General features: G+C 37.8%; 1 protein-coding gene across 10 annotated transcripts in view; it reads right to left on the reverse strand.

Moving 5' to 3' along the window:
• Positions 1-4936: 4936 nt before the first annotated feature.
• SMARCA1 (SWI/SNF related, matrix associated, actin dependent regulator of chromatin, subfamily a, member 1) overlaps positions 4937-17014 on the reverse strand; it is a 76514-nt gene continuing 64436 nt past the window's right edge. For 4 of the 10 annotated variants that reach the window (XM_024240355.3, XM_063721016.1, XM_054544089.2 and 1 more), the window contains 2 exons: positions 6769-6879; positions 5193-5736 (listed from right to left, as the gene is read on the reverse strand). In XM_024240355.3, coding sequence (XP_024096123.1) covers positions 5731-5736; positions 6769-6879 — 117 coding nt within the window. In that variant the 3' untranslated portion in view covers positions 5193-5730. 10 annotated transcript variants of the gene reach the window in all.

The following is a 17014-nucleotide window of genomic DNA, read 5'->3' on the forward strand; positions in this document are numbered from 1 at the left end:
GCAATCATTTTTCATGAAGGCAAGGGAAACCATCTACCTAACTGTAAACAGTGTAGCTAACATACATTAGGAAACAGTAGATGAAATACCACGACAATCTTAGTAGAAAGGGGTAAGTTATCATATTTCAGCAGTGATCTTATTGCCAGTACAAAACTAAATGCCAGTACAAAAACAAATGGCATTTGGAAACTTACAGTTGATTTCAGGAGAGGGCTGAATAAGGTATCAATCCTAAATGATGATGATGATGGTCACATAATAAATATTCTAGCAAAGGTGAGACCTTATGCAAAGATCTTTTCTATCTTGGATATAGCAAATAGGCTTTGAGCTCCACCACTGAAGGAGATATGTTAATTCAAAACTATTCATGATGAGAGGTAGACAGGTGGGAGATGAATAGTGCTCACCATCAATCTCTCATAGATATATGGAGACTCTTGAGGACAGCCCACATAATTTGGTAATCCAATATGTTGATGAATTCTAGTATCTGTATCACAGGAAGATCAGAAATCAACCAAGCATATCTTGGGGGCAATACAGACAGGGTTGAAAGTCAATGGAAAGATATAGCTTGGATCTGACTACAGTGGCCTAGATGGAAGTTTCCTCAGCAGGAGAGCAATGTATCAGGAAAGGGACAAATGATCAAGTCACTAGGCCAACAAATGAAAAGAGCCTGGTATCAACAAGCTTTTGTAATGGTTGCATTACAGTAAGAAAGGCCGATGCTTGGTCCAATTATCTAAATGAAACATTGGCACAGGGAAGGGATACCAGCTAGCATGGAGAACACTTAAAAAGACAATAGCTTGGGCACCAGCTTTGGCCTTACCAAACACCTGAGAACCTTGGAACCTCTGCCTAATAATAATACCCAATACCAGCCGGGCGTGGTGGCTCACGCCTGTAATCCCAGCACTTTGGGAGGCCGAGGCGGGCGGATCACGAGGTCAGGAGATCGAGACCAATCCTGGCTAACACGGTGAAACCCCATCTCTACTAAAAATACAAAAAATTAGCCGGGCGTGGCAGCGGGCGCCTGTAGTCCCAGCTACTCGGGAGGCTGAGGCAGGAGAATGGTGTGAACCCAGGAGGCGGAGCTTGCAGTGAGCCGAGATGGCGCCACTGCACTCCAGCCTGGGCGACAGAGACTCCGTCTCAAAAAATAATAATAATAATAATACCCAATATCATAGCTATTGGTGATACAAGAAAATTTATTTTGTTACTTAGCTTCCAGAGGCCTGGAAGGCTCCTCTAGCCTCTGTAAGGTAGCCTGGAAGAGCTAGGAGTTCCCAGTGCAAAATACCCTGATTCAGTCACACCACCCACTAACTGTTCACGGAGGGAATATAATTTACAAGAACAGACCAATAATATGCTATCCAGTCATTACTCTTATTAAACACCCTATGATTTCTAAATGAATTACTAAGGGGTAAGAAGAGCTATGCACACAAGGTGAGTATCTTAATTTGAGTTCCCTCAGAAGCAAATGCTGATAGGAAGATTCTAATGCAAGTAGTTTATTCAGGAGCTGACCTAAGGAAATACCTACAGGGGAGTAGGGAAGTGATACAGGGAAAAGAAAGCAGTTAATAGAGTGTGTTATCAAGACAGCCACTACTGTGGGTGGCTGGAGCTTAATCCGGTGGGTAAACTCTGGGGAACCATAAATCACATACCTTAGTTACCTTGCTCAAGAGGTAAGAGAGTTGGGGCATTCATACACCAACTCCCATCAGTTTTTTTATTCAGAGCCACTTCCAGATGTGTTAATCCCTAGCTCTTCCAGCCTACCATGCGGAGGGTAGAGAAGCCTTCTAGGTCTCTGAAAAAGCCTTCAGAGAGAGATAGTGGCAGATAAAAATCAGTTGGAGCACACAAAAATAATAAGGCTGAGGGATAGGTGACAGGATAGCATTAGCTATGTGTATTTCAACCACAGAAAAATCTTACTCCTTGTCTATTAGGCAGGATGGCTTAGGAAGATGAAGGAAACATGAGATGGAGTACTCAGAGAAGTTTGAAATTTGGTAACAACTTGAGGATTTCAGGAATTGGTAAGAACACCTGGAGAGAAAGACATGTGGTGGCCTTGAAGCTGGCCTGGGACTCTTAGCTGCACTGGCTACTGCACCATAGAGGGGGAACAACAGACCACAGAGGGGACCTTTGCCAATAATTAGGAAATAACAGCATTTTATTTTGATGACAGTAGATAGATTCACCAGTTAGGTAGAGGCTTTTCAAACCAAACACTCAGCAACTAAGATAGCTGCAAATATTTTAGTTCAAAAGCTTCTCTTAACTGGGAGTCTTAGACGAAGAACCAAATTTGGAAACATATTTCATGGGAAAACTGTGTAATCTGAAAAGTATCCAAGTATAGCATAACACTTGTAGGCCAGGTAGCCAGAGAAAATGACAGAACTATACAATAAAGCCATACCAATGGCTATGACGAAAACAAGAGATTACTGAGCTCACCACCTGCCTTCTTTTGATTCTAAGGAAATTAGAGCCTGAGTAGCCAATGAATCAAGACAGAGCTTTACAAGGACCTCTGTGGAAGATCTAGGGTTGTTGGGAAATCCCATTCACCCCTTATCTTTTACAGATAGAGGCCTTGAGTGAAGGAAGCCACTCAGGGTCTCTGTTTCTCTGCTCACTTTCCTCCTTGTACATTTTCCAAACAAGGAATCAGGTTGGGTCAGATTCCAATGTAATCCATTGGACCATTTTTGCTGGTGGGCAGAATCATTACGCTTTATAAGACTGCATTCATGTATATAGCACTCTCTTCTGCTTCCTCTGGCCTCCACGGAGCTGATATAGTAAACTGACAATCCAGATTTCTCTCCCTAACATAGTAGCCATGTCTAGGCCACTTGTTTGAAATGGGATTTCTTTCTTGGGATTTTTATATTTCAATGGGAGTTTAATTTCTCTGTATAAATTTAACAATAAAAGGGGTTTCATATTCAGACTTGAGGCATTTTTGTATTTCCAAGATGCTATTATTTGGACTAAGCTATCATCTGGTATTCACTGTATGGGTCTGTTTGGTAGGCTAGGTTCAACAGTGTAGCTATACATACTTTAAGATGAGAAGTAGAATAGGCGATGAATTTTTCACTAAATATATAGTGTGGTCTTTAAGTCCTGAATAAAACTATTTCACAAGTTTCTAAGGATGACATCAGAAGCATCCATTGAAGGCCTTGGGGAGCTGAATTTCACATCACTTTGGTCCAAGAAAGACTCATAACAGCCATGATATGGAACAGGGAAATGACTCCATGAAAAGGCTACAAGAACTTACCTGCAGATTTTCTCCCCTAAGGCAGAGAATCACATATTAGCTCAGCTACTGACCCCTTTGGATTACCAGAGAAAGAATGAGAAGCAGAGATTGTTAAATGTCCGTGCTGGGGTTCAAGGACTGTAACTGTGCCCACTCCCACCCACCATCTTCTCTGCTCCCTAGGAAAAGAAAGGCTGAACTGACTGATCAGAGTCCAGACCCTTATTAGGCTGTTTTCTACTGCACAGAACTTGGGGTTATCAGTAAAACTCCCTGGTATCATTTTCTCCAGCGCAGATGACTAACTATAGCTATTCATATCGTTGGAGTGGAAAATTCCAAGGTTAGATTTTGGGCTGAAGAGCTCTGGAGTTTGCAGCCAAAGCACCAGCTAGTGAAGTATTACTTTGCTCACCTTAGCCTCCCTTTCTTACAGAAAAGGCAGTTAAGCCAAGGACAGATTTGGGTATCCCTGGGTCCCCTGATATAATATCATCCCAACCTTGTCTCTTAATAGAACCCCAATTTTACCCCAACCCCCAACAGGGTACAAGAGTCTAAGTGCTAATAGTGGAAACAGTAAAAATAATCCAACCAGAAACATGGCAGTAAGAGATATAAAATCTGGACAATGAATGGAGACTTAGAAGAGTCCAACAGACAGTGGGTTGTTGTTCTAGATCTATTCCTCTGTTGGAGAACTTCTATGAAAAGACTGAGGATGTGAAGAATGCTGACTAACACTCAGGGGCTACCCAGAATTTGCTAGTAGTACACTAAAGAGAGTCTGACAGGAAATGCAAAAGATCTTGGAAGGGGGAAGAGACAACTCTTTAGTGGTCCAAACCTTGTTCTGGTAACTAACATCATTATCCTGCATTCTCAGCTTTACTTATTTGTTGTGTATTTCACACTAGATTTTGATCCATTTTCCCTGCTCTCTTACAACCTGACCCAGATTCTGATTAATTCCACACTAAAAGTTTCATGTAATAGACCCAGGTTCATTCCTGAACTGACAGTCTCTGTGACAGAGGCAGTAATGTAAGACGTTCCATTTATTTCCCTACATTTGCCAGCCCTCTTTCAGGTATATAGGACCACATGACTACTTTGGTGGCAATGAAATATAAGTGGATGTGACATGTGTCACTTCTAGGCTGAGGCAGTAAAGAGCCTAAGTGCCACATGTTCCAGATGTTGCAGCCACAAAATAGCAGAGCCTTAGTCATCCTGGAACTTTGAGTTACTGTGTGGAGCAGATCCCTTCCCTTCCCACATCCCTCTGACCTGCATGAGATATGTAGTGTGAGCAAGAAAAAAACTCTTGGTGTGTAAAACCTCTGACACTTTGAGATTGTTACCTTAGCATAACTGTATTCCTGACAAACACAGCCCCCCTTCTTCTGCATGCATAGTGCTTATTTCATACTCTAAACTTAACTGTTAATAATTCTACATGTTACACCCAGGCCCTTCTGAACTGACTCTATGGGACAGAAGATCACACACAAGTCAGCAAGCAAAGCTTTAACTTTGAACCAAATACACAGTAGTAAGCAATACAATTCAGTAAACACAACTACTTTCTACTGCACAAAAAAACAGGAAATAATTAAATTTCTTATAGACATTTCTTTATTATATTTTCCCACTTGAATATTTAGAGAATAATTTAAATGTAATGCATACTGACAGCAAGCACAGTATCAAATATTAGCTTTTTTAATATTTTTCTTTCCTCACCCTTTATTCCTTTAGGAAAAAAATATTTAGATGACCTCAAAGAAACAATTATTATGCTAATCACAGTATGCAGTAACACAAACAAGCCCAGACTCAATAGAAAAGAAAGCAACAAAGAAGTGAAAAAGTCTTTCTCCTCAAAACATTTTAATTCGTTTTTCCACAGCCATATAAATTTAAAGTATGAAACAACAATAATACAACTATAGAATCTAGGTTCTCTTTCAAAGCAGCGGCATATAAAACATAGAAAAGCTAAAACCTCAGCACAAGCTTCAAAAGAACAAGGACTGAGAGGATTTTGATGAAGACATGAAATGCACAAAATACAGTACACAAAAATACTAGAATGCCATAAAATATAAAGCTACACATTTCAGGTAGAAAGCATTGTAAAATATATAAAATATGCAAGAAATCAAAACCAAAGAGATTTTTCTTAGAGTACCATGAATACACTGGAACTGGCAATTAGCATTTGAAGATGGGAACAAGAAAATAGCAGTTTCCCATTTAAAACTTTATTTCTAGGCTTTAGGATTTCACCTTCTTGACATCCTTCTTTCCAGAGCTCTCAGTAGCTGACTCTGCTTTTCTTTTCTGTGACTAAAATGGAAACAGATTTAATGTTCTGCTCCAATATGCACATTTTAAATGGCCCAACAATGTTAAATCTAGGATGTAAATGCATTAAAAAAAAATTTTAACATGAATATTCACTTAAATGTTATATTCACAGTTAATGTTCTATATAGCCCAACAAACTATATAACCCAATGTAAAATAACCTTCAAAGATGTTTCTTTTTATGAAAAGACATAAAATACCCATCAAAAATAGTCATCAAGTATCTACTTACACACGGTATTATAAATGTACTCTTATCTTAAAGAACTACTTAATGTTTTCTGGGCAAAATTTTGTTTATGAGTATATATTTTTTTAAAAACTTATGATAGGTTTTAACGTACCATATTTCATATCTTCTATGATACACATTTCTTTCACATTTTAGCATCTCTGAAATCAGGATGCATCTTACAACTGATGACAAATTACACCTGGCAGCATTTTCCCTCAGTGGTACATAAAATAATGCTGTGTCTTACAACGGAAGGCATCTTAGATTCGATGAAATATGGCAGTTTACTTAACCACACTCAAATAATACGATCTATTAAAGAATATTTTAAATTACAGCTGTACAAAGCAACCTGACTGGATTAAAATCAAGTTATCCTATCAATTCAACAGTTCACTTATTACCAAGCAAAGCTTTGTTGTCTGCTCAGAGTTCCCATTTGTACTCATAATTCCACAAACATCAGAAAAGTTACTTGATCAAATCAGAACTCCTAGTTTCAACTTCAGCCCCATCCCATCCCACCCCTACCCCTCTGCTACCCCCATGATAGCTCTAGTCTCAATTCAAAAGATTTCACTTGCATTATACTTCTGTTCAGATTCATGAGGAATTTTTTAAAATACTAAGCCTAGTTACTAGGGAGTTCCTAACCATATATTCTACAAACAAATAAGAAACATGGTTGTGAAGTAATTCTTCTTCTGTCCAAAACAAATTAGCATTTCATAAAACCAGCTTTTATTAATAGGTATCACTATGGCATTAAACATAATATAGGCATTTTAATTATGTAAAAAAAATGGGATCTACCTAAAAGTTAGGAAAATGCTGAAAATTTTACCATTGGAGTTTTAGTTGCCCGTTTCTTCTTTTCTGCTCTCTCTCTTTCCTCAATTTCCATATTTTCTTTCTCAATCAATGAAATCAGAGTGTTACAGCGTCTCTGGAATTCCTAAATGAAGTAATAAAAAGATTTTTAATTTCTGCAACCCAATCATAATCTTTAAAACGCTGACAACTATTTAACTGTATGATTTCTGTGGTATAGAATTTCCAAAACTGCTATTTTTCAGAACAATATTCACACATACATCCATATCATATAATGCTACTCAGCAATAAAAAGGAAAGAACTATTAATACAGTTAACAATCTGAATGAACCTCAAGGGAATTATGCTAAGTAAAAAAAAAAGCTAATTTCGAAAGGTTACATACCATATTATTCCATTTATATAACATCCTTAAATGACAAAATTATAGAAAGAAAGAACAGATCAATGGTTGCCAGGAGCTAGGGAGAGGAGAAAGGGTGGGTGTGACTGTAAAGAGATAGCACAATGGAGTCTTATGGTGGTGGAGGTTACACAACTCTACACATGACAAAACTGCATTGAACTGCACACACACACACACACACACACACACACACACACACACACAAGAGCGCATGTATAACTGATGAAATCTGAACAAGCTCTATAGATTATACGAATGTCAATTTCCTGGTTGTGATATTTTACTATAGTTTTGCAAAATGTTACTATTGGGGAAAACTGGGTGAAGGGTGCATGGGACCTCCCTGTACATTTTCTTTACAACTTTTTGTGAATTTTTATTTCAAAATAAAAAGTTAACATAAATCACATAAACAAAAAAAAATAAGGGGATATTCTATGGTCAAAATAAGTTTTGGAAGTACCCAGTTTACAAAAGTTAAACAGATTTACTTATTACATGGCTTATCAGAGCCTTTCAGTTCCCTATGTGCACTGTGAACCACTAGGTGGGGCGTACAGGATGCAGCAGTTGTCAAAAATATTTAACCAACAGACTTTCTTCTCACCGGACATCTTGTGGGATCAGAGTTCTGGGGACCACATCACAGGAAACACTGCTGTATTTGTTAATTCAGAGCAAATAATACCTGAAAAGATTTCTACATTAACCTTGCCACTACCTATATTTCACTGTCAGCAAATCAATGCATGCAAACTATAAATACTTTTTATGAATGTATGGTGAGCATTAAACATGATTCATTAATACGGAATCCCATATATTATTAACCCTGTATACTTTGCTATATTTTAAAGGTAAATAATGGTTTAATATCAAAGGATAAGTACTATTTGAAAATGATTCCTTTTCTGTATAAGCACAAATGTCTGCCAGAATAGCTAAACACTCAAGAGAAAATGTAGGTTTACTGGCAATTAAGAACAACCCCAACACATACACACACAAATGGTCAAAGCACAGGAATAGAAAACTCACCAAAAAAAAAAAGTCCAAACATTATAGTCAAGTTTCACTGCAACTAATAACCAAAGAAATGCAAAGTAAAACAATGCCATCTTCATCAAGTTAGCAATATGTACATGCTTGTGTGCATATGCACATACATGGTATACGTATCTGACATTGACAATAAGATGTTGAAATGGGAACTTTCATTCACTGATGATGAAATGTCAATATTACTATCTGCTATGGACTGAGGTATGTCTCCGCAAAATTCATTTGAAGCCCTAACCTTCAATGTGACTGTATTTGAAGATAGGGACTTGTGACTATATTTGAAGATGGGGACTTTAAGGAGGTAATTAAGGTTAAATGAGGTCATATGGATGGAGCCCTAATCCAATAGGACTGGTTTCCTTGTAAGAAGTGGAAGAGACATCAAAGCTCTCCCTTTCTCTGCATGCACTCCAAGAATGGGCCATATGAGAACGTCACGTGCAGAAGGTGGCCATCTGCAATCCAGGAGGAGAAGCCACACCAGAAACCAGCCCTGCTGGCACCTTGATCTTGAACTTTCAGTCTCCATAACAGTGAGAAAATAAATTCCTGTTGCTTAAGCCACCCAGTCTGTGGCATTCTGTTATGGCAGCCCAAGCTGACTAACACACTACTTTTCTTGAAAGCAAATTCGAAATTTCAATGACGGATCTTAAAATTTTCATACCCTTTGACCTAGCAATTCCATTCCCAGAAATTTATTGTAAGGAAATGAGATGTATACGAAGATTTACAAAACAATGTTTAGAGCAGTGTTAAACTGGGAACTAACTAAAATTTTGGTAATCTGGAAACAGAATACACAGACACGTATTATTATTATATATATACACAGAAATAGCTAAAAGAATATTAACAATAATGTTACTAGTGGTTAACATCGGCTATCTCTAAGAGTAGGACTACTGATAACTTTTATTTTTCTCTTGATACTAGCCTGAATCCTCCAAATTTTCTGCAATGAACATTTAAGTCTTGGGCAATCTGTAACTTTTTAAGAATGGAAAATTGCTTAAAATTCAGTTTTATCTTTCCAAATAAAATCCAAAAAAATGGCATATAACATAGGAAATGTAAGATACAAAATAAGATCAACTATCCAGGCAAATGAATTTTAGGCTCTAAATGAAACCCAAAAGGAGGCGGAAAACCAGAGTCTAGCCAGAAAAAAATTGCTCATTAATGAATTGTTGTTTACCTATTAAAAATAATCTAACATAACACTGGCATGTTCAAGTTTCTTATGTATCTTCAAACACCCAGGGTTAAATAATTTAGAAACAATAGCTCTGAAATTTTCCTTACTTACCAAAACAATAGTGATATCTTTAGTATGCAGACCAAATATTCTCCATAGCTTCATTCAATAACACACATACAAATTAAACAGCATGTTATTCAATTTATCTATTATAGAAAAGGCTAAGTTGACCCTGATGAGATTTGATCATCGGTTTCTAGGGAGACTAAATAGAGTCTTTATGTAAAGCTGATTCATGAATCATTAAGCTATATCCTCTGGCTATTATTATTCTCAATAAGTAATAGTTGCTTGTGACTGGAGATATCTTTAGATACACATTCATGGTTCATGTGGGTGATTCAGAAAAAAAAACTAATACTTTTGAGACAGCCTCCTATGCAGGGAAGTAGAATACCTCAAAATGATTATAAATGGACTGTGTAATTAGTTCATACCTTCATTCCTTTTAACCTGTAACTACTCCAGACAGAAAAATAATCTAAGATGCTAGAGAAAGACATCGAGGAATGGACAAGTATGGGTATTACCTTCCTATCATAGGTCATGTCATGTTCTCTATAGATACCAGCTCCATCTTTTTTTTTTTTTTTTGAGACGGAGTCTCACTCTGTCGCCCAGGCTGGAGTGCAGTGGCACGATCTCGGCTCACTGCAAGCTCCACCTCCTGGGTTCACGCCATTCTCCTGCCTCAGCCTCCTGAGTAGCTAGGACTACAGGCGCCCGCCACCACACCTGGCTAATTTTTTGTATTTTTAGTAGAGACAGGGTTTCACCATGTTATCCAGGATGGTCTCGATCTCCTGACCTCGTGATCCACCCACCTCAGCCTCCCAAAGTGCTGGCATTATAGGCGTAAGCCACCACACCCAGCCTCCATTTTTTTATTCTCATGCTTCATGACTGCCTAACGCAACATACGTTATCATAAACGGAACACTAGCTAAAACTAGAAGTTAAAAGGAGAAAGGCTAGATTACCAATAAAAAATGACTCATTTATTGAATAAGTGACTATGAAATGACTAAGAAATTTCATGATGTCAAAAGCACGTTCTTTTTCTGTAATTTCTCCTTTCATATATTCTCCTAGATTCTTGTACATCTTTATCTTCCTATTTTGTGGGGGATTACAGGGAATTGTTCATAGGACCTCAAACTGTTTCCACAATTCTATAGTCTAGTTATCTCTTTCTCTCACCATTTCCCCACACTGGATTTAAAAATGAAGTTGGAGAAAAACAGCACACAAGAGGAAAAGAGGAGATGCAAAAACAATAAAGACAACAGAAGAGAATAGGAAAATAACAAATGGAAAACTGCTCTGTAGTGTTAATAGTTGTGGCAAAAAATTCCTATGTTCAAATGTGTATGGGAAATGTTGGTTTTTTAAAATGTTAAACAAATTTCTTTATGATAGGACTTCTCAGAGCTTTTAGCATTCTAATGCAGAGTGGAAATGTGAATGGCAGGATTCAGTATAATCAGCATGTCCCAACTCTATCTGAACACAGAACTCTTGTTCTGCATATCATCTATTTGCACACCCTGGAACAACGTTTGGTAGAAATCAACTTGGGAAATGTTGCACAGCATGAGTGATGAATACAACTAAGTTAGGATCAAAGTACAGGCGTATCTCGTTTTACTGCACCTCACTTTACTGAGCTTCATAGATATTGTGCTTTTACAAATTGAAAGTCTGTAGCAACCCTGCATTGAACAAGTCTATTGGTGCCATTTTTCCAAGAGGATATGTTTGCTTCATGTCTCTGCGTCACATGTTGGTAATTCTCACAATATTTCAAAGATCATTATTATTATATCTGTTACGGTGACCTGTGATCAGTGATCTTTTATGTTACTATCATAATCATTTTGAGATACCACGAATCACACCCATATTAGATGGCCAACTTTATTTATAAATGTTGTGTGTATTCTGACCACTCTACCAACCAGCCATTCCCCCAACTCTCTCCCTCCCTCACGCTTCTCTCTATTCCCTGAGACACAACGATATAGAAATTGGGCTAATTATAACTCTAAAATGGCCCCTAGGTGTTCAAATAAAAGGAAAAGACTTACTTTAAATCAAAAGCTAGAAATGATTAAGCTTAGTGAGGAAGTTGAGACAGGCCAAAAGCTAGGCCTCTTGAGCTAAACAACTAGCCAAGTTGTGAATGCAAAGGAAACGCTCTTGGAGGAAATTAAAACTGCTACTCCACTGGAAGCATTCCCTATGAAAACCAGCAAAAGAGAGAGACAAGGATGCCCTCTCTCCCCACTCCTATTCAACACAGTATTGGAAGTTCTGGCCAGGGCAATCAGGCAAGAGAAAGAAATAAACGGTATTCAAATAGGAAGAGAGGAAGTCAAATTGTCTCTGTTTGCAGATGACATGATTGTACATTTATAAAACTCCATCGTCTCAGCCCAAAATCTCCTTAAGCTGATAAGCAACTTCAGCAAAGTCTCAGGATACAAAATCTATGTGCAAAAATCACAAGCATTCCTATACACCAATAATAGACAAACAGAGAGCCAAATCATGAGTGAACTCCGACTTACAATTGCTACCAGGAGAATAAAACACCTAGGAATACAACTTACAAGGGATGTGAAGGACCTCTTCAAGAAGAACTACAAACCACTCCTAAAAGAAATAAGAGAGGACAAAACAAATAGAAAAACATTCCATGCTCATGGATAGGAAGAATCAATATCATGAAAATGGCCATACTGCCCAAAGTAATCTATAGATTAAATGCTATCCCCATCAAGCTACCATTGACTTTCTTCACAGAATTAGAAAAAACTACTTTAAATTTCAGAGCCCGTACAGCCAAGACAATCCTAAACAAAAAGAACAAAGCTGGCAGCATCACGCTACCTGACTTCAAACTATACTACAAGGCTACAGTAACCAAAACAGCATGATATTGGTACCAAAACAGATATATAGACCAATAGAACAGAAGCCTCAGAAATAACACCATACATCTACAACCATCTGATCTTTGACAAACCTGACAAAAACAAGCAATGGGGAAAGGATTCCCTATTTAATAAATGGTGTTGGGAAAACTGGCTAGCCATATGCAGAAAACTAAAACTAGACCCCTTCCTTACACCTTATACAAAAATTAATTCCAGATGGATTAAAGACCTACACATAAGACCTAAAACCATAAAAACCTTACAAGAAAACCTAGGCAATATCATTCAGGACACAGGCTTGGGCAAAGACTTCGTGAGTAAAACACCAAAAGCAATGGCGACAAAAGCCAAAATTGACAAATGAGATCTAATTAAACTAAAGAGCTTCTACACAGCAAAAGAAACTATCATCAGAGTGAACAGGCAACCTACAGAATGGGAGAAAATCTTTGCAATCTATCCATCTGACAAAGGGCTAATATCCAGAATCTACAAGGAACTTAAACAAATTTACAAGAAAAAAACCCAAACAACCCCATTAAAAAGTGGGCAAAGGATATGAACAGACACTTTTTTTTATCATTATTATACTTTAAGTTCTAGGGTACATGTGCACAACGTGCAGGTTTGTTACCTATGTATACATGTGCCATGTTGGTGTGCTGCACCCATTAACTCATCATTTACATTAGGTATATCTCCTAATGCTATCCCTCCCCCCAGTGAACAGACACTTTTCAAAAGAAGACATTTATGCGGCCAACAAACATATGAAAAAGAGCTCATCATCACTGGTCATTACAGAAATGCAAATCAAAACCACAATGACACACCATCTCACACCAGTTAGGATGGCGATCATTAAAAAGTGAGGAAACAACAGATGCTGGAGAGGATGTGGAGAAATAGGAACGCTTTTACACTGTTGGGAGTGTAAATTAGTTCAACCATTGTGGAAGACAGTGTGGCAATTCCTCAAAGATCTAGAACCAGAAATACCATTGAACCCAGCAATCCCATTACTGGGTATATACCCAAAGGATTATAAATCATTCTACTCTAAAGACACATGCACACGTATGTTTATTGCAGCACTTTTCACAATAACAAAGACTTGGAACCAACCCAAATGCCCATCAGTGATAGACTGGATAAAGAAAATGTGGCACATATACCCCCATGGAACACTACGCAGTCATAAAAAGGATGAGTTCATGGCCTTTGCAGGGACACAGATGAAGCTGGAAACCATCATTCTCGGCAAACTAACACAGGAACAGAAAACCAAACACTGCATGTTCTCACTCATAAGTGGGAGTTGAACAATGAGAACACATGGACACAAGGAGGGGAACATCACACACTGGGGCCTGTCGGGGGGTGGGGGACTAGGGGAGGGATAGCATTAGGAGAAATACCTAATGTAGATGCTGGATTGATGGGTGCAGCAAACCACCATGGCACGTGTATACCTATGTAACAAACCTGCACATTCTGCACATGTATCCCAGAACTTAAAGTATAATTAAAAAAAAAAAAAAAAGTGCTACTCCATTGAACACACAAGTGATAAGAAAGCCAAACAGCCTTATTGCTGATATGGAGAAAGTTTTAGTGGTCTGGACAGATCAAACCAGCCACAACATTCCCTTAAGCCAAAGCCTCATCCAGAGCAAGATCCTAACTCTTCAATTCTATGAAGGCTGAGAGAGGTGAGGATGGTGCAGAAGAAAAGTTTAAAGTTGGTGGAGGTTGGTTCATGAAGTTTATAGAAAGATGCTGTTTCCATAACATAAGAGTGCAAGGTGAAACAGCAAGTGCTGATGGAGAAGCTGCAGCAAGTTATCCAGAAAAATCTAGCTAAGATAATTGATGAGGGTGGCCACACTAACCAACGAATTTTCAATGGAGACAAAATACCCTAATATTAGAAGAAGATGCCATCTAGGACTTTCATAACTAGAGAGGAAAAGTGGATGTCCAGCTTCAAAGCTTCAAATGACAAGTTTACTCGTTAGGGGCTAATGCAGCTGGTGACTTTAAATTGAAACCAATGCTCATTTATTATTCTGAAAATCCTAGGGCCCTTAAAAATTATGCTAAATCCACTCTACCTTAGCTCTAGAAATGGAACAACAAAGGCTGGGGTGACAGCACTATTTATAGTATGGTTTTCTGAATATTTTAAGCCCATGTTGAGACCGTACTCCTCAAAAAAAGATTCCTTTTAAAATATTATTGCTCTTTGACAATGCACCTGGTCACCCAAGAGTTCTGATGGAGATAATATATAAGGATATTGAGGTTTTTCATGCCTGTTAACACAACATTCATTTACAGCCCATGGATCAAAGAGTAATTCTGACTTTCAAGTCATATTATTTAAGAAATACATTTCATAAGACTATAGCTGCCATAAATAGTGATTACTCTGATGGATCTGGGCAAAGTCAATTGAAAACCTTCTGGAAAGGATTCATCATTCTAGATGCCATTAAGAATATTCGTGATTTATGGAAGGAAGTCAAAATGCCAATATTAACAAGAGTTTAGAAGAAGATGATTCCAGTCCTCATGGATGACTTTGAGGGATTCAAGACTTTAGTGGAGGAAGTCACTGCAGATGTGGTGGAAATAGCAAGAGAACTAGAATTAGAAGTGGAGCCTGAAGATGTGACTGAAATGCTGCAATTTCATGATAAAACTTGAGTGGATGAGGAGTTGCTTCTTATGGATGAACAAAGAAAGTGGTTACTTGGGAAGGCATCTACTCCTGGTGAAGATGCTGTGAACATTGTTGAGATGACAACAAAGGATTCAGAATTATACATAAAATTAGTTAATAAAGGATTGGCAAGATTTGAGAGGACTGACTCCAATTTTGAAAGAAGCTCTACTGTAACACGCTATCAAACAGCATCCCATGCCAAAGATAAATCTTTTGTGAAAGGAGGAGTCAATCAATATGGCACACTTCATTGTTGTCTTCTCTGAAGAAATTGCCACAGCCACCCCAACCTTCAGCAACAACCACCCTGATCAGTCAGCAGCAATTCACACTGAGGCAAGACCATCCACCAGCAAAAAGATTACAACTTGCTAAAGGCTCAGATGATTGTTAACATTTTTAAGCAATAAAGTATTTTTTAATTAAAGTAAGTACTTTTTTAGACATAATGCCATTGCTTCCCTTATAGACAAAACTTTTATATGCACTGAGAAACCAAAAAATTCATGTGACTTGCTTTATTGTGATATTTGCTTTATCGTGGTGTTCTGGAACTGAACCTGCAATATGTCCAGTGTGTGACTGTGAAAAGAAACTGGGAACTAAGAACAAAGAACTTAAAAATTTTACTTAATTCCATTGACAAAAGGATCTTATTAACAATTTTTGAGCAGGAGGAGTGATGTAATCAAAGTGTACTTTGTACTCACAAATCTTTTCTTGATACAGAGTTCATAAAATCATAAACTCGCAAGATGAGAAAGGAACTTTTAAGTCATTCAGGTTGATGCTTGAATCCCTACTACCAGGTCCTTGCTAATTAGTTGTAGAGCCTGTCTGAATTCTTCCAATGATGGGGTACTCACTACCTCACAAGGCTGGCTATTCCAACTTCAGACAAGTTAAAAATGTTCCTTTATGCAAAGCTACAATTTGCTACCTCATGGTTTCCAAAAATTGGTTGTAGGTCTACCTTTTGTAGACATTAGAGAACAAGCTGACTTCCTTTTCCATATGACAATCTTTCACATATTTCAAGGAAGTTCCCATGCCTCTATCACAGTCACCCCTAGGTCCCCAAATACCCCTCTTTAAGGCTAAATAACCTCTCCCTTTATACACCCATCCTTCACTTAACCCTTTTCTTAAAGAATTGAATGACACTTATATCAACCCTTGGTTATAATTCTTTCCACCTTTCTTACACATACTTTTAAGCCAGGTGTTGGTATACTGTTTCAATAAAGAGCCTGATAGCAAATATTTTTGACTTTGCAGACCACACAATCTCTGTCACAACTATTTAGCTCTGCCATTGTAGCACGAAAACAGCCAAAGACAATACATAAACAAATGTGTGTCCATTTTCCAAGAAAATCTTACTTATGAACCCTAGAATGTGAATTTTGTATCATTTTCACATGTTGCAAAATATCCTTCTTCTTTTGATTTTTTTAGCCACTTAAATATATAAAAATCATTCTTTGCCTTCAGGCCACACAAAAACAGGTGGGGGGCCACAGTTTGCAAGTCCTGTTTTGAGCTACAGACTTAGCTTCACTTTAAACAAAATTGTGCTGCCTTGATTCTCCATACTTTTTTAATGGTTTATGATTCTATTCAATGCAAAGTCACTCAAGTTTCAATTTTTGAATACCAGGATATGTATCTCTACCTTTAATAAATGATGTAATGTTTGCAGTGAGTGGCACTGCCCTTAGTGTGTAGTGAATATCAATCATCCTGGGCACTAAGTTCAAATATCCTTTGCTCCAATACTCAGCTTCAAAGCATCAATTCAAAAGGCAGAGAAAGCATCAGTAGACTTGAAGTGACTTATTGAAAGAGATTAAAGAGGC

The sequence above is a fragment of the Pongo abelii genome, chromosome X (assembly GCF_028885655.2).
Source record: "Pongo abelii isolate AG06213 chromosome X, NHGRI_mPonAbe1-v2.0_pri, whole genome shotgun sequence".
Lineage (NCBI taxonomy): Eukaryota > Metazoa > Chordata > Mammalia > Primates > Hominidae > Pongo > Pongo abelii.